This window comes from Mus musculus, chromosome 3 (genome assembly GCF_000001635.26).
Source record: "Mus musculus strain C57BL/6J chromosome 3, GRCm38.p6 C57BL/6J".
NCBI lineage: Eukaryota > Metazoa > Chordata > Mammalia > Rodentia > Muridae > Mus > Mus musculus.
In genome coordinates, this window is record NC_000069.6 from 86,285,890 (window position 1) to 86,307,914 (window position 22,025).

At 37.1% G+C, this 22,025-nt stretch overlaps 1 protein-coding gene across 9 annotated transcripts in view; it reads left to right on the forward strand.

Annotated features, from left to right (window-relative positions):
- Positions 1–22,025, forward strand: part of Lrba (LPS-responsive beige-like anchor) — a 559,239-nt gene that overhangs the window by 62,434 nt on the left and 474,780 nt on the right. For all 9 annotated transcript variants that reach the window (XM_006502347.4, XM_006502349.4, XM_006502350.4 and 6 more), the window contains exons 5-11: positions 5,538–5,633; positions 9,200–9,321; positions 9,413–9,539; positions 10,357–10,476; positions 11,976–12,122; positions 18,347–18,544; positions 18,711–18,844. In XM_006502347.4, the coding sequence (XP_006502410.1) occupies positions 5,538–5,633; positions 9,200–9,321; positions 9,413–9,539; positions 10,357–10,476; positions 11,976–12,122; positions 18,347–18,544; positions 18,711–18,844 (944 nt within the window). The remainder of the gene's footprint in view (positions 1–5,537; positions 5,634–9,199; positions 9,322–9,412; positions 9,540–10,356; positions 10,477–11,975; positions 12,123–18,346; positions 18,545–18,710; positions 18,845–22,025) is intronic.

Below are 22,025 nucleotides of genomic sequence, written 5' to 3' on the forward strand. Positions count from 1 at the left end.
ATTTCTGTGTGCATAGCTGCTTTTATTTGGGTGTCCTAGGGAGATGACTACTTTGATCCTTGTTAAATTGGTGTTTTAAAACTATATATCTATTATTAATTGGAGTTGAAAATGTGTTACATAGCATCCAATTTCCTTCTGTTCTGAGTGGTAATGGCCCTTCAATTTGCACAGCATATTCAGGGAGCAGGGTCTTTGCAGGTTAGAGCCATCCTCCTTAGATGTGATTAATTTGATGGGCTTTTGTAATTAGTGGTGGGGAACTTGCTCTGAATTCCAGGTACCTTATCAAAAGCAATTTCACTAATTTTTTTTTTTAGAGGAATACTAGTAAATGTTTGCTCCATTTTTGTTTCTAGCCATTATGACTTTAAAGATCATTATCTTTAGTTCAGCCAGCTGCCTTATAATTTTTAGGTGTATTAAATTTAATCTGTATTTTTGCTCTACAATTTGTCATGTTAAAATTTATATCCTTTAGCTTATATGTTGCAAACTCCAGCTCTTTGGTGTTTTTCAAATGTTTTATATTGATGGTAACTGAACTTAATTATGGTCCTGTGTAGAAAACCGTGTGTTTACAATATTAGTTTTTGCTTTTTGTGGTTTTGTAATTTTCATCAAATTTTGAAAGCAATTTGTCTTTATTTCTAAGAATAGTACTTCCTTTATTCTTCATTTTGCCATCATCTAGGGCATCAAACTTTAGGTAACTTTAGGTTTTATTATATTAAACATTTCTTTAAAAAGATTTTTTTCCCTCGTTGTCTGTACTTGGGGTTGTGTAACTCAGAGCCTTACGCAGGCGCCTGTTCACTGAGGTGCACTGGTGCATTGGTAGCACCTAAGTTAGAGCTCTTGATACTGCCCTGTAGACCACTGAGATCTTCTGCTTTTGTTTTTCTTTTCTTCAGTTTTCTTTTCTTTTCTTTTTTGTCTTATTTTTGAGCTTTGTTTTATATAGATATTATTGTTTTAATATGAACTTAAAATTTTCTTTTCTTTTTGTTTTTGTTTTTGTTTTTGTTTTTCTTTTTCTCTTTGGTGTTCTGTGCATGTTTATGTGTGTGTACCTGCTTGAGGAGTTCAAGAGGGCAGCCTAGGTGTTGTTCCTCAGGTGCTGTCTAATTGTTACTTTATTGAGATCTTTTACTTTACTGGAACATGCCAGGTAGGCTAGGTTGGCTGACCAGTGAGCCCTGAGGATCTGTTTATCTCCACTTTTTCATCGCTGGGATTATGAGCATGGACTGTCACACCTCTTTCTTATTCACTCTTCTTTCCCTCCTTCCCTTCTCCCCCTTCCCTCCACCTCTTCCCCTCCTCTCCCCTCCCCTGCCCTTCCCTCTCTTTTCCACCCTTTCTTTTTAAGACAGGGTCCCATTGTAGCTGGCCTGAAACTTACTGTGTAGCCAGGATAGCCTCACAGTTATCTAACTCACAGTTAGCTGCCTGGTGTATGCCACCATGCCTGGCTATGCACATTGCCTTTAAAATGTGGATTCTGGGGACTGAACCCAGGTCTTCATGCTTGTGCGCCAAATGCTTTACTCACTAAGCTGTCTCTCCAGCTTCCCTCCACCTCAGAATTCTTTTATGTTCATACTTTCCTTTCAGTTCTTGACAGTGTTACTAATACAGTGATGAGACTGATAATAGTAGCAGCAAGTGTTCTTATCTGCGTGTTTCTGTAATTAGACGAATTTCTTGAGCAGTATTTTATCCATTGGTGTTTCTTCCTGGCTATAGGTTACATTTTATGACATAGTTAGGTAAGGTGAATTATATGTTGCTGTCATTTTTTTGTTAAGATTATTAGGCTGTTTGTAGAGCCATGTATGAATTTCTTCAGGATAACCTTTGTTTTTTAAGACTAGTTTTAAATGTTCCCATTTCGATTTAGAATGGCTTATCACACTAGGGCTGGTTCTCCTTATTAGCGAAGCCTGGCTCCTTCAAGGTCCCTGCCTGATCCGTGGAGCACGGGTGATTTCTATCTTTGTAGGTCAGTGTCTTGGCCCCACCTTGTTAGCTGTGATGCTGTTACTGAGCCAAGCCTCTGGAGCTTTCCCTCTGCAGCGCCTTCATCTGAAAGCACTGTCCTTTAGCCCTTGAGACCACCCACTTGAGTTTCATTCTTTGCGTCTCCATGATTCCTTCATATGCTGTTTGGCTGCCACTCTGTGCAGTGATAAGTTGACTTTAGAAAGGTGTTTTAGTGTGTTTTCATTTCTGAATGGGCAGAGTCTTAATGTGCCTATTTTTCCAAGTCAGAAAATTATTTTTGTAGCATACATTTGTACAGTTTTATTCTTCTTTATGGTGTTGTTTGTAAGTCTAGGTTTTTATTTAGGTTATATCAGGAAGAGGTAGTGTACTGTTTGATTTTGTTCTATGTTTAAATAACTTATCCAGAATATATAATCAATACTTTATATAATAAAGTATTGTTATAAAAAGTAAAAACAAGGAAATTGTGAAGGTTGTGGGCAGATATATTTTTATAGACAGAAGTTCTATGTATACAGAACAATTAATGGTGATATTTATGTAAAAATACTGACATGTTATCTTTTGTGTATAATATTATGGATTTAAATACAATGATGGTGAGCCAGAGTTGGATCACTCTGGTTAATAAACCTGTGTGTTTGGTTGGACTGAGCATCAGTGGGGTCAAAGTGGACAGAAATCTAGTGCTACCCAGTCACATAAAATACACTTGCATCCAGTGAGTGAGTGATACTTTCCAATGCCTGGACATAGCTCCAAAAGGGAGTGTACATGAAGACGCTCGGCTGAACGTTGTTTTAAAAAAAATATGTTAACTCTTTGAAAACCTTGTAGATGTATACAAGGTATTTAGATTTTATTTATCCCTACTACATTTATTTATCCCTCCAACTCACCTTGGAACCCTACTTTTGATAGCCGTGAATTGTCAGCATGAGTGATCATCGTGAAGATAGTGGCTAGGTAAAATATACAACATGCTCAGATTACTTTAAACATACTTTTTATTCTTTAACAATTCCATACATATATACAATCTATTTTGATCATATTTATCCCCCATTACCCTCTATTATCTAGAAATAAATATTGTATAACAATTAAAAACCAGTGCACAGAACTGAAAAGGGGAGGTAGCTGAAAAGTTCCACCTCTAACTAAGAAGGTATTTGCAGTTCATAACTGTTGTAAAGGGAAAATCAGTGTTTTCCAATGGAGTGTCACTGGGCCTACCCCCACCTTCCAAGGCAGGCACCATACTAACGAGTAGTTGGCTAGCTCAAAGTGAGCTCTTCTTTTTTTTGGTGTATGTCTATTTTTGTTTTGTTTTTGCCATTTTTGCGTTGCTGTTTTTTTCATTGCCATTTGTTTTGATTTTCATTTTTTCTTTAGAATTTTGTTATTGAGAGGGGGAATGAGAACACATGAAGAAGCTAGGTTGTTATCGGGGTGGGAAGGATCAGTGAAAAGTTGTTGGAGAAAAGTCAAGGTCAAGATACATTGTATTGAAAAAACATTATACAGAAAAGATAAATAAATGCAAAAACATAGAAAGAGAGTAATCAATCAGCCAAATGGTATATGTAATATAAAGTCATTTAAGTGTTGTGAAAAATTCACTTTTCTCTTTACATTTGTGTGTGTGTGTGTGTGTGTGTGCGCGCGCGCGCACGGCATGCACACATGTACCATTATCGTGTTTGATAGTCAGAGGACAACCTGTAAGAGTTGGTTCTCTCCTTCTACTATGTGAGTCCTGAGGATTGAACCCTGGTTGTCAGTCTTGGTGGCAGGCACCTTTAATCTGCTGAGCCACTTTACAGGTCCACAGAAACATTTTGACAGACTGCATAACACTAATATTAGACATGTTAACATAAGTGCTTACGGCTTAGAAGATAAAGGTAAAAATTAAACTACCAATTCTTTATCGTTCTACACGCCAGCTACTTCTACCTTTGACTTTGATAGTAGTGGGGTGAAAAATCCCCGAATCTAAGTCTATACACAAATCAATAACTTTTACATCTGGAGTGTGTGCATCGATGATCAAGGTTATTTGTAATATGAAATATGACAATTTTTAAAAAAGGCTTTCCAGTTTAGCATCCTACAACAGTGACTGTTGATTCACTGACAGGAAAAGGAATTTGGAGGAATGGTTTTTCTAGATAAAAATGCCGTCATATTCCAAATGTATTTGCTATTTCCATTATTTTTTATTACTTAATTTTTCTTTGAAATATATGTAAAAGTGAATGTGATTACTTGTTATTAAGCTTATTTTTATAATTGAGTGGTATGGTTGATTAAAAATTATTTTTAGATTGAAGTTTTTCATTTACTGCTAAGATAAGAGGTTACTAAACTCTAACATAGTAATAATAACTTAGACTAGTAAACAAAATAAGATGGGAGCAAGCCAATGGTTTCACCTGTGGTTTGACCCTGCTTTCAGCTTGTAATAAAGAAGAATGGATGTCCTATATTTTTACTGTATTTCCTTATAGACTGATTAAGATGGTAATGTGTATTTGATTGCCCCTGGCTTTCCTTATAAATATTAATGAGATTTTCATTTTAGTTCTTGATTGTTTCATGTACTAGATATTTTTGTGGGTCAAAGAAACATTAAAACAGGTATAATATAATATACCCTTTATATATGCTGTGCATTGAGGCATATGCTAGGGAATGAAATATGCTAGGGAAATTTAATCAGTTCTCTGAGTTCAGGGAGGACTGCCCCAAGGAAGTCGACATTAAGATGAGCTTTGAAGGGTATGAAGGATTTCCTTGGTTGCGGGAGAGTGAGGTAGGCTTAGTGAGCACCTTTTAAACAAAAGGAATAGCTTGTACTTAGGCAGTGTTGTGGAAAGAATTCTGTGAGAAGGCATAGTGGATAGAATGAAGTTGGAGATACAGATCTGATCTGGTAGGCCGTTTTAAAGGTGGTCTCTATTAGAGACAGGGGAGTGAGGGCATACTATAACTGGTGAAAGTATTATGGCTAAAATGATGGTCTTTAGAGTTAGACTGAGTTCTGATCCTGACCCCATCAGTTACTGTATCACCTGAAGCGCACTTCTCTGCCTTAGAGTCCTCCTCTGTAAAATTAGGAAGATAACAGAACCACCTCGTAGGTTTGTTGTGAAGTTAAAATATTATGACTTTTAGAAAGTGCATTGGAATATAAGTAAGAATTATTTAGTCTTTGTTAAATTAAGATGTATTAAAGGACTGGGTGGTAGTTTGAGGTAGTTTGTGACTTATAAAGTTCAATTTTGAAGTGTTTGAGGTGAGAATTGTTCATATTTACTGAACAACAAATGTGTTGTATAGTACTACCAAAAGTTACAGAATTCACTATATCATTAAGGTATTTGAAAATGGCATTGTTTGTTCTTATATGTACCGTTTAGTTCATAGTATTATTCAGTTATTCTGTATCTATTAAAGCATGACTGTTATTAAATGTTTTGTCTCATAGAGAACAGAGTGATTAATGACACATTGTTTTGTAGCCTCCTCACGCTGGGAAGCTGCTGTCAGTGTTAAAGCACATGCCTCAGAAGTACGGTCCTGACGCCTTTTTCAACTTTCCAGGAAAGAGCGCTGCAGTAAGTACAAATGCAGGGGGCGAGCTCCGGCTCTCTGTTAGGCAGAGGCTTTTCTGCGTGAGCTTGCTCAGTCCTTAGAACAGCTTTCCCCTAGCTGTTTGCGAGACAGAGAAATTGATGCTTAAAACATTTGGGGAAGCTGCCTGCTCAAAGCTTGGTTCAGTAAAGGAATTACAGTCTTCCATAGATATATAGTTGTAGTAGTCCGTGAATTTTTTCTTTGTAACTTTAAGTAGTTGCCAGTATGGAAAACTTTGACTTTCTGTCTTTTCGAATATTTTGCTTTTTTTTTTTTTTTTTTTTTTAAGATCTGGTATGTAGAAAAGAATGACTCTTTGAAACTTAGCAGGCATATTATCCTGCTTTGCAAGAAATTCTTATAAAAATACAGTTTTGTTTTGTTTGTTTTTGAGATAAGGTCTTTCTCTACAGTTCCTGGCTAAGATCACACTCTCAGTAGCTCAGGCTATCCTTAAACTAGAGCTCTTACTGCCTGAGTCTCTTGAATGCTGGGATTGCAGGTGTGTGCCACCACAGCTGGATATACTTGGCAAGCACACTATTACTGAGCTACATCCTTACCCCTTTTATCTATTCTGTTCTTAATATTTTATAAATAAGATCATTATGTATGGTAGTGATATTTGTAATATCAATTAATTATTAATCAGTCAGTCTATACTAAATTATTTTTCGAAGATCTTTAATCTTTTCTTTCCCTGAACTAGTCTTCCATTTATTACTTTGCTAACCATAAAGTCTTGCCTGCTTGTTTGGTTCTATGTAGTTAGGCATTATCTGCTAAAAGATAATATACTTTAGAAGGACACTTGGAGTGTCTTGGTTCATGCATATAATTTCAAAATCTTGGAGATGGCGGTAGGAAGGTTAGTAGGTCAAGGTCACCTTCAGCTATAGGGAATTTGAGGCTAGTATGTTCCCTGAGGCCCTGTCTCATCAAATAAAATGAAACAAGACAACACCAGATACTTTAGTGATATTTTCTTATTTTGTTTTGCTTTTGTCTGGCCTTGTTGCCCAAGCTAGCTTCTCACTAAGAGTTCTATGTCCTTGGCATCATGAGCGTCCGAATCTGTAGGTGTGTTTCGTATCACTCAGCTGATTGGTGAAATTCAAACAGTGAAAGCACAGCATCTATGACTTCCTTTTAAAACCTTCATGGCTCTTTTCCTTTGTGAGTTTTCTTTAGGCATCTAGGTTTGAAGGTTTCAGGTCACTTTAGTCTCCTGTCATCGAGCTTATTATTCACCTCTGACCTGCAGAAGTGTTCTCAGAAGAGGAACTGGTTTTTAGCGCATGATATTAAGATTTATCCTTTGTAGTTTTCTGAGGTTGACATCTGTCCATTCTGCTACTTGCATCTTGAAAATAGGACAAGTTCATCTGGATAGCTTTTGAAGTTTTAAGGGATAAGTTAAAATAACTTCAGCAACTCATCTTTTTCTTCAAAGATAGCTTTAAAAGGGAGATGTACGTTAACAGGCAAATTATCATTAATAAAGCTCTCATGTTTATTCTCATTTTAGGTAAAAGAAACTTTAGCATACACTGAAAATTGAGTAGGTTTAGTTCAGTACAACTTCATATAAAATCATGTGCTTTTAGTTTTGCAAGTTTTATTACATAAGTATGTCTGTCTTAGTCAGGGTTTCTATTCCTGAACAAACATCATGACCAAGAATCAGTTTGGGGAGGAAAGGGTTTATTCAGCTTACACTTCCACACTGCTGTTTATCACCAAAGGAAGTCAGGACTGGAACTCAAGCAGGTCAGGAAGCAGGAGCTGATGCAGAGGCCATGGAGGGATGTTCTTTACTGTCTTGCTTCCCCTGGCTTGCTCAGCCTGCTTTCTTATAGAACCCAAGACTACCAGCCCAGAGATGGTCCCACCCACAAGGGGCCTTTCCCCCTTGATCACTAATTGAGAAAATGCCTTACAGTTAAATCTCCTGGAGGCATTTCCTTAACTGAATCTCCTTTCTCTGTGATAACTCCAGCTGTGTCAAGTTGACACAATACTAGCCAGTACAATGTCCCTGTGATTCTCATGCTTTGGCATATTTAATACATATGAAAGAATATGTGTATATATCATGTATACACAATGCTTATAAAATTGATATTAATAACAAGCTTGAAGTATATAGTGTGAATTTTTTAAAGAAATTGAGACTGTATTCACATATCTTATGGTATATAATTTATAGCATACACTTACAGTATACAATTTAAAGTATTAAGTTGTGAAAGTACCACAATCCATTTTAGAACATTTTCATTAATCCCTACACTTGGCACCAATTTAGTTTCTGTTTCTCTGACTTTGTCAGTTCTGGACCATGGATATACATAATTATCATAAAACATGTGCTCTATGGGGTTGATTTTTTTTCTTAGCGTAATATTCTCAAGATTCATTATATCATGGCTTGTATCTGCAGTCTATTATTTCTTCTTATGGATTTTTACAGTTTGTTGTGTGTGCCTTTCACATTTAATTGCTTTTTATTTAATGGATATTTTGAATTTGTAACTCTTGGATTCTTGAAGACAAATGTAACTCAGGGCTTTTGTGTATAGTTGATTATATGGGTGTAAGTTTTTATTTCTACTGAGTATAACCCTAGAATTGGGATTTCTGGGTTTCGTGATCTCTGATTACACTTTGAGGAACTGGTCTCCTTAACAGTGTTGGGAGTTCCAGTTTCTCCCCTTGATGATGCTAATTAATGCTATACTGGGGATTCTGTGTGTGTGTGTGTGTGTGTGTGTGTGTGTGTGGGATGTTGTCCCCAGTGCTGGGGAGCCAACTCAGGGCTTTGCATATTCTAATGGAGTGCTGCTCTACTGAACTAGACCTCCATCCCTGTCATTGTCATTTTGGTTTATAAATTCCTGATGACTTAGCAATAGTGAGCATCTTTCCATGTTTCTATTGGCTAGTAGTATATCTGCTTTCGAGACATATATTTTGATTTTTGGGCACATATATGTAATTTTATTTTAATTTTTTTGAGACAAAATTTTACTATGTAGCTCTTGCTGGTTTGGAACTTGCCATGTAGACCAGCCCAGACTCTAACACATAAAGATCTGCCTGCTCTGCCTCCCCAGGAATGCAGTTAAAGGTGTGCATCTCCATGACCAGTTCACAAAAGTAACACACACTAAGCCCTTTTTATAATCTCGTTCCATCTAGCTCTATCTTTTTTTTTTTTTGGTCAAATTTCATGTTTAATTGCAGTACTATTTCTTTAAATTAGAATCTTTCTGGCTGTTTCTGTAGTAAAAAAGTGAAGTACACATGAGTTTGGTCTCGGAAACTACACTGAATGTTTCATTTAATTAATTAATATTTATTAATTTTTATTTGGGAAGATTTAATAGTTACTAAAAGTTTTTTCCAAATAAAGTCTGCTTTGTGATGTTTTTATAACTTAAAGTAATACGACACAGCAGAGACCCATAACATGGAAAGTCTCATTTTTATGAGTTCCATAATAAAAATTTTCAAGCAAGTTAATAACTCTATTTCTTTCCTTTAGGCTATTGCATTACCTCCTATAGCCAGATGGCCTTACCAGAATGGTTTTACATTTCACACCTGGCTTAGAATGGATCCTGTAAATAATATTAATGTTGACAAGGATAAACCATATTTGTATTGGTATGTATTTCTAGAATTGATTAGTGTTAGCACCTTATTTTGAAAATGAGACTGACTATTTCGAGGTAAAATAATAACTTACTCTTCATAGTTTCAGAACCAGCAAAGGTCTTGGCTATTCTGCTCATTTTGTTGGAGGCTGTTTGATTATAACCTCAATAAAGTCAAAAGGAAAAGGCTTCCAACATTGTGTGAAATTTGATTTCAAGCCACAAAAGGTATGTGCTCTTCCGAAGTCGGCTCCTTTAAGAAGCTACACAGCTTGCAGAGTTCTGGGTTAACCATGTGTGGTTTTGCAGCTGTTTATGCTTTTTCTAAGTATGTTTAAGTTACTTGGTAGCTGTTAACTGCTATGGTTTGGGTCATAAAATGACTGAACATTTAGTTGTAGGGTTTTTAAAAATAGTATGTATGTATGTATGTATGTATGTATGTATGTATGTATGTATGTATGTATGTATTTGAGTACTCAAGCTGCATGTATACCTGGATGCCAGAAGAGAAGTGGGCATCAGATTCCCCAGGTAGATGGTGAGGCACCACGTGGTTTCTGGAAACTGAACTCAGTACCTCTGGAAGAGCAGACAATGCTCTTAACCATAGAGCCATTTCTCCAGTGTGGTTATTCGTAGGCTTTATGAGAAATTAAGGAGAAAAGAAAATGATACTTACTTTATACTGTCTTCTTTTATACAAGTTAGAGTTAGAAAAGAGTCAATAACATGTCAAAAGTGCATTTAAGTAACTATGCATTTAAGTTACTATGGGAAAATGTTCAAAATTTAAAGAAAATAATTGTACTAGTTATTTGTGGTGATATATTTGAAAATTTCATAATACTACACTGGAAAAATTATCTAGTGATTAAGATTAATCTGCTATGATTTTCCCCGGATAAATACTGTTCTAGAAATTGAATGTTGGGCTCGTCAAAGTACTCAGATTTTATTTTTAAGTTTAATTAAAATCTTCCCCATTTTAGTTATTATCAATGTGGTTGTATTAGTAAGAGCATCGTTATTTTTGCTTCCTCAGTGGTACATGGTAACTATAGTACACATTTATAACCGGTGGAAGAACAGTGAGCTTCGCTGTTACGTGAATGGGGAACTTGCTTCCTATGGAGAGATAACATGGTTTGTCAACACCAGTGATGTAAGTGCTTTCAAAAACGTTGCCAAGTGTCTTAGGATTTGTATTGCTGTGATAAGCACCATGACAGCAGCCGGGGGAGGAAAGGCTTTGTTTGACTTCACATCACTGTTCGTCATCAGAGGAAGTCAGGGCAGGAGCTGATGCAGAGACCACGGAGGGGTGCTGCTTACTAGCTTGAGCCCCTTGTCTTGTGCAGCCTGTTTTCCTATCAAACCCAGGATCATCTGTCCAGAGATGGCACTGTCCACAGTGGACAGGACAGCATCCTACAGGCGAGTCTGATGAGGCTATTTTCTCATCTGAGGGTCTGTCTTTCAGATGTCTCTAGCCTGTCTTAAGCTGACAAAACAATAATCAGTACACTATGAAAAACTATTATTTTAAAGGGATGAAATTTATAAACAAGAATATTTTAAAATCTGAGTATATATTTTGGACACTACAATGTATTTTTATAGGCATAATTTGGCTACTGTCTTATTATTATTTATAGATAAAACTTGTTGACTTATCAGATAAGGTATTATTAAGATTGTATCATAAAATTATTCTGTGTTTAGATAAAGATGATTATTTTATAAAGAAATTAGCTGATACATGCCTATGCGCTTTGCATATACTTCATCTCCGCTGTTGGTACTATTACTTTTATTATGTTTTCAGAACTCAGAGGTTAGAATGGAAATAGGAATGATCTTATTTCTCTCCTTCTTACATTCTTCTTATAGAAAGCTTATGAGAAAACACTAAGAAAAATGGCTTCAAACTAAGCACTCATCTGCCATTTACCTTTCATACCATTTTTCTACCTCTATCCATGTTGATAATGTTAGCTTTCAGAACTCATGGTGTTGCATCAAACACCTCTGAAGCTCAGCTCTGTCACTTACTAACTATACGATCTACTCACTTTACACTTGGAAATAGGTGTGAAACACTGAGCCCCAGAACATTGTGTTGATGGTAAGAAGGATCAGCTTCCTTAGTCTCGCAGCAGTCGCTGCTAATGAGGCACCCCAGCCTTTACTATAAAAAGGGTGCAGTGAGAAAGGCCTCACAGTCCCAAACCAAGCTCATCATTTTCCTGCTTCAGACAAAGCTTGCCTTTCAACTGAGATGTTTAACTTTGTAACTTAGTATCATATCAACTTGTCTGATTCTCTTTTTATTCTCTCTTTGTTAACAAGTTGTATTTATTATAACTTAGAGAACTTGTGTTCATCCATTTTCAAGATGCCATTCCCCAGTTTCCACTCCAGGTGTGAAGGAATAAGTGCTAAATGATTTTTTTATTCTATTCATGTATAGTTCAGAAAGAAACATATGCATATTTGTTTTTTTACATATTATATTATATTATATATTATATTATAATGTGGATAAAATTCTATCTTCAAATGGAAGATTTTTTAACTCATGGTGTTTCATTTTCTGTATGGGCTATCTGTCACTCCCAGAGTATATATGTACTTTTTAAGTAAAACCCGCTTCTCTTGCAGACCTTTGACAAATGCTTCCTGGGATCATCGGAGACAGCGGATGCGAATCGGGTGTTCTGTGGCCAGATGACTGCGGTTTACCTGTTCAGTGATGCTCTTAATGCAGCTCAGATTTTTGCCATTTATCAGTTGGGCCTGGGGTACAAGGTACTTAACTTACTGTCTACTGTTTGATGGTTGAATGCCTTTTGGGTTTGATTTGAGGGTGGGTCATACATGGGGAGTTATACCCTGAGTGGTTATAATGTACACCAGGGCACTGGGAGCACGACAGGGAAGTCACAGGGGTCAAAGGGCACTTCACTTTTGAAGAAATGCAGCATACTTGACGTGTGTGAGGTACTGTGAAAAGTGCTTACTTAAGTTTCAATTTTATTTTAAGCTCTAATTCATCCAATGAAGGCAAATCTGTTTTTAAGGCAACATAAAATTGTGCATAATCATGGGGTGCCACACAGTATTAAAACACATACTTTATATTATGTTCAGATCAGGATAGGTATATCTGTCTTCTCAAATATTTATCATTGTTAAGGATAAAATGGTCCTACCTTTTCCTTGCACTTTTGAAGTATATTGCTCTTATTTATTTATAGTTCTCCTGCTGGGCAACCACACCCACAGCTTCTTTCTTTCACCTGTAGTACGCATTGACCATTCTTTCTCCACCACCACCTGTCTCTGGTGACCATCATTCAACTTTCAACTTGTAAGAGACTGACAGTCTTAGATCTAAGTATGAAGAGGACCAAGAAGCATTTGTCTGCCTGTGCCTTGGGCTGTTTTACTTAATATATGTTCTCCATTTTTATCCACATTGTCAAACTGACTGAGTTTAATTTATTTTAATGGCTAAATAATATTTCATTCTATAGATGTACCATCTTTTTTTTTTTTTTTTTCCTCCCTGCCTCTCCCTCTGAGACACAGCCATGGCTGTCCTGGAACCAGACTGACTTAGAACTCACCGAGATCCTCCTACCTCTGCCTCAGTAGTGCTAGGATGGAAGGCAAGTGTGACTACACTTGGCCCGTTTCTAATCTCTTAACGAGCACTGCTTGTACTCACGGCAATTGTGAGTGATGGTGTGATTGTCATGGAAGTGCAAGTGTCTCTTTGACATCGCTAATTCATTTTGTTTGGATATTTACTCAGAGATAGGATTGTTCCCATTGGAGGAACATTTATGGCCTTCCCCACATCCCCCAGTTCTTTTGAGATAGGGTTCCAAGTAGTCCCAAGCCATCCTGGAACTTGGTGCATAGTTGATGCTGGCCTTGAATTCCTGACCACCCTGTCTCCACCTCTCAAGTTCAGGGGTTATAGCTATACATCAGTATGGCTGGCCTCACTGTGGTTGTAATTCTCTTACTGGTCTGAGATACTGAAGACCTCTCTGCTGCTTATTGGCCATTTATTTGTGTTTCCACACCAATTTCTTTTGTGTGGTTTATTTTCTTACTAGGTTTCAAGAGTTCCATAAATACTGTGGACATAATTTTTTCTCAGATGTATGATTTATAAATTTCTCTTCTGTACCTTGGTTTTTATTTTTAATATGGGTTTTGTTTTTTTTTTTTTTGTTTGTTTTGTTTTGTTTTGTTTTGTTTTTTGGTTCTGTTTTTTTCTTTTTTTCAAAACAGGGTTTCTCTGTAGCCCTGGCTGCCCTGGAACTCACTCTGTAGACCAGTCTGGCCTGGAACTCAGAAATCCGCCTGCCTCTGCCTCCCGAGTGCTGAGATTAAAGGCGTGCACCATCACCGCCTGGCTTTAATATGGGTTTTGAAGAATAGAAATTTTGTTATTTTATTTATTTATTTTTTGAGACAGGGTTTCTCTATGTAGTCTTTACTGTCCTGGAACTCACTCTGTGGACTGGAGATTTGTCTGTCTCTGCTTCCTGAGTGTGGGATAAAAGGCGTGTGCCACCATACCTGCCTCAGCAATTTGATTTTTATTAAGTATAACTTCAAGTTTTTCTGTTTTTTTTTTTTGGTGTGTGTGTGTGTCCTTAAAAATGTTTGACTACAGTATTACAAAGATTTTCTTGTTTTCTTTTCTTAGTTTTATTGTTTCAATATTTTTCTGTTGGCTTGTGGTTCATTTTGAATTAATTTGTCTTTTTTTAAAAAGATTTTATTTATTTGTATGAGTAAACTGTAGCTCTCTTCAGACACACTAGAAAAGGGAATCAGATCCTATTACAGATGGTTGTGAGCCACCATGTGGTTGCCAGGATTTGAACTCAGGACCTCTGGAAGAGCAGGCAGTGCTCTTAACTGCTGAGCCATTCCTCCAGGCAGGCCTGTCTTTTTTTGTTTTTTGTTTTTTTAGTGAAGTAAGCTAATGCTTACTTTTCCCTCCCATAAGTACTGTGGTCTGATTATGTTTTTCTCTAATATTCATTGAAGCTTAACCCTCAAGGAAGTGATGCTAAGTGGTGCCTTGGAAGTTAGTTAGGCCATGAAGGCTTTCTCATGATTGTGATGCTCTGCACACATCTATGGTGGGACCAACTATGATTAGCAAGCAGAACCATGGAAAGTAAATTTAAGTTACTAATAAATTACCTATCAGGTATATTTTTTAAATAGCTGGGATGAATGTTGACAATCAGTGTCCTCTAGTGTTCCTTTTTTTTTCTCCCACAAACACTGTTCTTTCTCTTTTGTATTATCTGCGCATTTTTAAGGTTCTCCTGTATTCCTGACATAATTTTTCTTATTACTAATAAATGACATGTTGTGTAATGTTTGGTGTAGAACCTTTCAATATGGTCTTGAATATTCCTTTTTTCTGTTGTAGATTTTACTTCTAAATATTTTATATTAACATAAAAACATTGTAGAAGCAGTCTCTGCACACCTATCATCTATTTAAAATTTATGTGTATATGCAGTACACAGCTTTTCGAGAAATGTTTTGCAGTGTTGCCAAGACTACTCTAGAACTCTACGCTTGTATAATCCTGTCACCTCCTTAGTCCTGGGATACAGGCATGAACCTTGTAGCTCTACAATTATCAGCTCTATCATTTCTTTTCAGATTCATTTGCATATCTTTTAAGGACATTAAAAATGAGGCTTGTGTATTTTCTATTTATTATGTGTTCACTATTTCTAGGACATGTAATTTTTTTATGCATACTTATGTTTGCATGTTTATTAGTCCATTTTTCATTACTGTCGTCAAATTCCTCTGATAGGGTAACTAGAATAAAAAGAACAGTTGGCTCATGTTCTAGGGGTGCAAGCCTCTGGCCTGTTACTGGTGACGGCATACTTGCTTGCAGAGTTTTAGCAGAGAATCCATGGCCAGAGCCATGGGATACAGATGTGCTTCCTTTCTGGGGTTCTGTCCCTTTACAGTGCTGCCAGAATTGCTGCTGGGTAACTCACTGTATTGACTTTCCCAAACCCCAGTTGAAATCACCTTTTCTGGACTTTACAGATCTTCACAGTGGGAAGATGGGATGGACTTCCAGCTTGTGTTAGTTTGTGGGGCGCATTCAGGTCATCTAAGCCTTGCACTGTCACTTCTGAGCTTTTCATTCATGGTTCTGGTTAATTCATGTTCTTCTTTCTCTTCTGTCCTGCTCCAAGTGGGGACTGAACCCAGGGCTTTTACATTTATATAGGGTTACTCCCTCGTCTGTCTGTTGAATTCTGCTTACCCACTCAGGAAAACTGTGTTGCCTTCACTTTGAGTTGTTATCAGTAATATTGATATGAATATATACATTTGTGGATGTATGCCATTATCTTTTGTTCTCAGTAACAGGGTTACGTATTTTAGAAATTTCCATGTTATTTTCCAAAATGATTGCACTATTTTATATTACCATAGTAGTCTATGGCATTTTTCTCCATGTCTTTTCCTATTTGTGTTATCATCAGGTGTTTTGGCCAGAGCTATCCTTGTGAGTATGACATAATCTCTCACTGGTTGTGTACGTGTGTGTGTGTGTTTGTGTGTGTGATATGCACACATGTGTAAAGGCCATTTGCTGTCCTCACACCATTCTTTGTCTAAGCACTGTGACACTGGGTTTTTCACCTTGCACTGAACTTGGAGTCAGGCTGGGAGCCAGCAGTCCCTTGTCTTTGCTCCCCATAGTGCTTGTGTGATATGTACAAGTGTGACCATGCTGGAGATCCAAACTGAGGTTCTCAGGCTTGCTCAGCAAGCACTAACACCCACAGAGCCATCTCTGTGTGCTCACTAACTGTGTGCTCACCATAACTCTGCACTCACTGTAACTGTGCTCACTGTAAGTCTATGCTCACTATAACTGTGCAGTCACTATAACTGTATGCTCACTATAGCTCTACACTCAATGAAGCTGTGCTCACTATAACTGTGCACTCACTATGTCTGTGTGCTCACTATAACTGTGTGTACTATAACTGTGCTCTCACTATAACTGTGTGCTCACTATAACTGTGTGCTCACTATGTCTGCACTCACTATAGCTGTGTACTCACTATAACTGTGCACTCACTATAACTGTGCGCTCACTATAACTGTGTGCTCACTATGTCTGCACTCACTATAGCTGTGTGCTCACTATAACTGTGCACTCACTATAACTGTGCACTCACTATAACTGTATGCTCACTATAACTGCACTCACTGTAAGTCTATGCTCACTATAAGTCTATGTTTACTATAACTGTGTGCTCACTATAACTATGTGCTCATTATAACTGTATGCTGACTATTGTTTTGATTTATATTGCTCTGATAATTTTTAATATAGAACATATTTATAAGCTATTTATATATTAGTATTGAAAAACTACTTCTTTGTAATTATGTCATGTTTAATTGTTTTATGAGTTATTGTTGTTTTGAAACAGGATTTCTCTTTGTAGCCCTGACTGTCCTAGAACTTGCTGTGTAGAACTCTCAGAGATCTGCCTGCCTCTGCCTCCCGAGTGCTGGGATTAAAGGTGTGCACTACCATCACCCAGCTGTTTTATGATTTTTTTTTGTTAACTTTTTTAAAAAAAAGATTTATTTATTTATTTATTTATTATATGTAAGTACACTGTAGCTGTCTTCAGACACACCAGAGGGAGTCAGATCTCATTACGGATGGTTGTGAGTCACCATGTGGTTGCTGGGATTTGAACTCAGGACCTTCTGAAGAGCAGTCGGGTGCTCTTACCTGCTGAGCCATCTCTCCAGCCCCCTTTTTTTGGTTAACTTTTGTTTTGTTTTTTGAGACAGGGTCCTCCTGAGTAGCTCAGCAGGGGCCTCATCCCACAGGGGTATAACTACCTCTGCCTCCCAAGTGCTGTGATTAGAGGCATGTACCACCTTGCCCTTTATTAAAAATTTAAACTGTGCCAAAATACACATAATTTTGTTACATTCACAGTGTTTGTGCAACTGATTTTACAATTCTTCAAGTATGCTTACATAAACTACAACAGCTATTGTGTTACTGAGCTCTGTGATTCTATTGTGTATGAGGTCTTTCTATCTTTTAAAAGTATGATATATTTATTTATTTTATTATTTTATGATTATTTATTGGTATTTTACTTGTATGCATATCTGTGTGAGGGTGTGGGAGTCCCTGGAACTGGAGTTACACATGGTTATGAGTTACCATGTGGGTATTGGGAACTGAACCCAGGGACTCTGTAAGAGCAGCCAGTGCTCTCTCAACGATTGAGCCATCTCTCCAGCCCTGTGTGTATAGTCTTTCACTGATTAAAACATTGCTTTTAGATGTGTGACTATAAAATCATCTTTGGCAGCATTGAAGGAACATACAAATGGCAGTACAATAATAATAGGAAACTTCAGTATCTATTTTGACTGTAGGTAGAAGAAACACTAACTTAGGTCAACAAAGAAACAGAGGATGTGGGCAACAATGTAGACCAGGTGAACTTAACTACAGAGCACCGTGTAGCACCCATATGATACATGTTCTTCTTGAGAGTGCATGGAGTAGTCTTCAGGTCAGACCATCTGGTGGGCTACGAAACATGTTGGCAATTTAAGGAGATTGAAGTCATTGGATATATTATTATGAAGGATAGAAGGAAATTAGAAAACTTGGAAAGATGTATACTGTGGAAATTAAACAACACACTCCTAAACAACCAGCAAGTCAGAGCAAATGACACAGAAGCCTTGGAAAATATCCTGAGATTAAGGAAAGTTAATATAAGTTAAACTTAGCATGATGCAACAAGCAAGAGGGGAAATCATGGAGGTAACCACTCACATTGTGTTGAGGGGTCGGATGTCTTACCTGGTAGCGTTACATTTTATGTTATGGTCGTTTGTAGTTAGAGTTTCTTATGCTGTGTGTATCTTACTATTTCTTGTTTTTTGTTTTTTTAATTAACAGGGCACATTTAAATTTAAAGCAGAAAGTGACCTTTTCCTCGCTGAGCACCATAAACTGTTACTGTATGACGGCAAGCTGTCCAGTGCCATTGCCTTCACGTACAACCCGCGGGCCACAGATGCCCAGCTGTGCCTGGAGTCGTCTCCCAAGGACAACCCCTCCATCTTCGTCCACTCGCCACACGCACTCATGCTCCAGGTACTGCCTCAGGAGTGTCAGTGAATCACTTCGGCGTGTTTGTGAAATGCCCTTAAATATGCGGCGTGCCACATCGTAGTGTTCCTGTATTTTCTGTTGTATTTTAGTTTTAATTGCTTTAGAAAAGAAACCATTGAAAACTTTGCTGTGCTTTGTGTTCCTCAAGGATGTAAAGGCAGTTTTGACACATTCCATCCAGAGCGCCATGCACTCCATAGGAGGAGTACAAGTTCTGTTTCCGCTCTTCGCCCAGCTGGACTACAAGCAATATTTATCTGATGAGGTTGACTTGACTATCTGGTGAGTGTTTTTGGTTTCTTGTTTTGATGGTTGTTTTTGAGAGAGCGTTTTCCTGTGTGGTCCTTACCCCACTAGCCTGCAACTCACCATGTAGTTCACCGTCTTTTTCCTTTAGTTTTCTGAGCCAGGATTACAGCTGTACACCACCATGCCTGGGGGCTTTCTGTTTTCATTTTACGTGAGAGTTTTCATGATTATTGAACTGATTAGTTTTTTTTGCCACTCATTGTTGTAGAGTAACAATATTTTAGAGAAACTTATGAACAATACTATACATATTATATTATTGTTAATGTAATTCTGATTTATTAGTTGAAAATATCAACTAAAACATAATAAATGTTATCAAATAAAGTTAACATGGTGATATATACATTATTAAAAATGTATGTATTTTGGCTGCTCATAGTGACAGCCTTTAATGCCAATACTTGGTAGGCAGAGGCAGGCATATCACTGTGAGTTTAGGTCAGCCTGGTCTACACAATGAGTTCTGGGACAGTAAGGACTATGTAGAAACACTATCTCAAAAAAGGAAAAACCGATCAAGACAAACAGAACATGAATATATATATATATATATGTATATATATATATATGTATATATATATGTGTGTGTGTATAAAACATTTTAAATTGGCAGGGGTTTATTATGAGGATACAAGTTTTTATATTTTAGGTTTTTTGTCATCCATTTGTATAATTGAAATTTAAAAATTTTAATGGGAGGCAAGGGGATTTTTGTCTTTAAAACTTAGGTTGTATGTTGACATATTTTATATCCTGTATTAGAGGGTTGAGTTGTAGCAAAGGCAGAGACACATGAATTCTATGATAAATTGTAGAACATGAGAGTGCGTGTGGCTGCATAGTTCAGTGAAATTATGTATAATACAGTGATCTTATTTCATTTATTGAGAAATTTAAATGAACTTTCCATTATTTTTCAAAATTCTTCTGTATGTGACTTGGCTCTGTGGCCTATGTATCCAACTGATGATGAATTCATTTTCTTCAGATTATTTTTAGGCAACAGAAATTATTTTAATTTTTTTTTTTTGAGCAGGAATCAGATGTAGCATTTGCCAACTCTATTAAGTTAAATAATTTATTTGTGGTTTGTGGACTTCCTGTGTTACTGGTCTTGAACCTACTGATTTCCTGCTGTCTATTTTTTTTTTTTTTACAAAAATGATTCAAAAATTTATTTATTTATTTATTTATAGGAGAGACAAATATGTAATTTTAACATGACCAATTAATGAAAGATTCCAATTTTAAGGAAACACAGAAATATACCTATACTGTTCTTTATAAAGCAAACAGAAATCCCATCACCAAATGCATTGAACATCATAGTCTTATTATAAGTTGGCTCCTCTGTCCAGGGAGATCCAAGCTTGTGAATCTCTGGTCTGGACCACACTGCTGGATGTGTCAGTGGTAGGTCAGGAACAAAGGCCCAGTAAACTTTACTATGTTCAGGAACCATCATCATCATCAGTAAGGGAGTCAGCATGAAGGAGGGATTGTTCCACTTGTCACACCAGTCTTTCTGGCAACCTCTGTGCCCCATTTTCTTCCAGTGAAAAACCACAAACATGCCTTCCTCCCCATATAAGTACAGGGTCAGGTCCATGCCTGTCATAGGATCCTTTCATTCCACTTAGGCATAAGTATGCTGAGTTGTAGGATGGCAGAGACACTCAGCAGAGACTTCCTTGACACCCACATTTTTAAAGATTTAAATAAATTTGTGGTATGCAGGGCCATAATTCCCTCTTTTTTATTTTATGAAGATACTGTAATTCTGGAAATTAAAACCAATTTTTTAACAGTGTAAACAACCCATTTTCTCTAAAATCATTACCAAGTGCATTAATTTCATGTTATAAAGTTAGGCTGCCAGTCCTTATATATGAATGCATGATGGTATAGCTTTTAATACCGCATTATTTTAAATCCTATCTTTTATAAGTCTGGTTTCAAGGACAGGAATTACATAGAATATTATCCCAATTTAGAGGTATCTTTAGAGACTTGTTTTACTGGGTTTGCTCATACCATGTGTTGTTGTCTAGAATTACTCCAACCCTGAGGTACCAGATTTAAGCCAACTTTGTTACCAACATTACTAATTTTTAATCATACCCAATAACTTATATGCCAATAATCTATAACCAAGTTATGCAGAAACTATTTATACATTTAAAGAAACATGATGTGGCCACACATTTACTTATTTAGACTAGACAACATTTTCTTACTTTTTCTAGCTGTAATTTCAAGGGAGGAACACCCTGTCACCTGCTGAAGCAATAATCACAGTTACAGATTTTCTAGTGATCAGCCTCCTCACCGTAGAAGCTGAGAAGCTGCTGGCCCCTTTAAGAGCGGATTGTACAATGGTCATTTTCTTGAGCTTTAGTTATGTTAGGATATCTTGGATTGCGGTAAAAGGGTTGCTATGTTCTGAAGGTTTCCTTTTGCCCTGGCTTTTGTTGATTGTGTTCTTTGAAGGACCTTTAGCCATCACGATGGGTTTGGTCGCTGGATGTTCTGTTTTCAGTAGGTATTATGAGGGAGATTAACCTTGATAGTCCTAGTATGCTAGGCCTCTGATGGATAGCCTTGGGTTGCGTGGTTCTAGATCTGTAGGTCTGTATGGTTCATGATCTGCAGATTCAGTGAATGTGGGAAAAGCAGTGGCAGGAGAATGGATGTCTGCCTGGGGTAACAGGCTGAGCTCCTGTCTGTTGTTAAATAGTTGGGATTAAAGGTTTGCTCTACTGCACCTGGTTTGTTGACTGTGCTTTAAAATACTTAAATTATTCTTGGCATAGTAATAAGCTTACTAAATGTTGGTGATTGCTTTGGCATGGATTAGTTTTTCTTTCTTTTCTTTCTCCCATCTTTTCAGGCTCTTCAGTGGGTAGCATAGCGCTGCTGTCAAGGATGAGGGTGACTGCCAGTCTTGCTGTATCTGTTGTCTTTCCTAAGAGTCCCTGATAAGGAGGTGGCAGCTAATCCTATTTTTTCCCTTCCTTTTGGGCTTCTCTAAATATTGTGGGTGGTGGAGAATGTTGTATCTCCTGTTCACTTTTAAATTCAAGACGGAAGAATCACGAGTTTCCTGTAGGAAGAAGGCATAAACCACTTCTTTATTCTCTCTTTTGGTTTT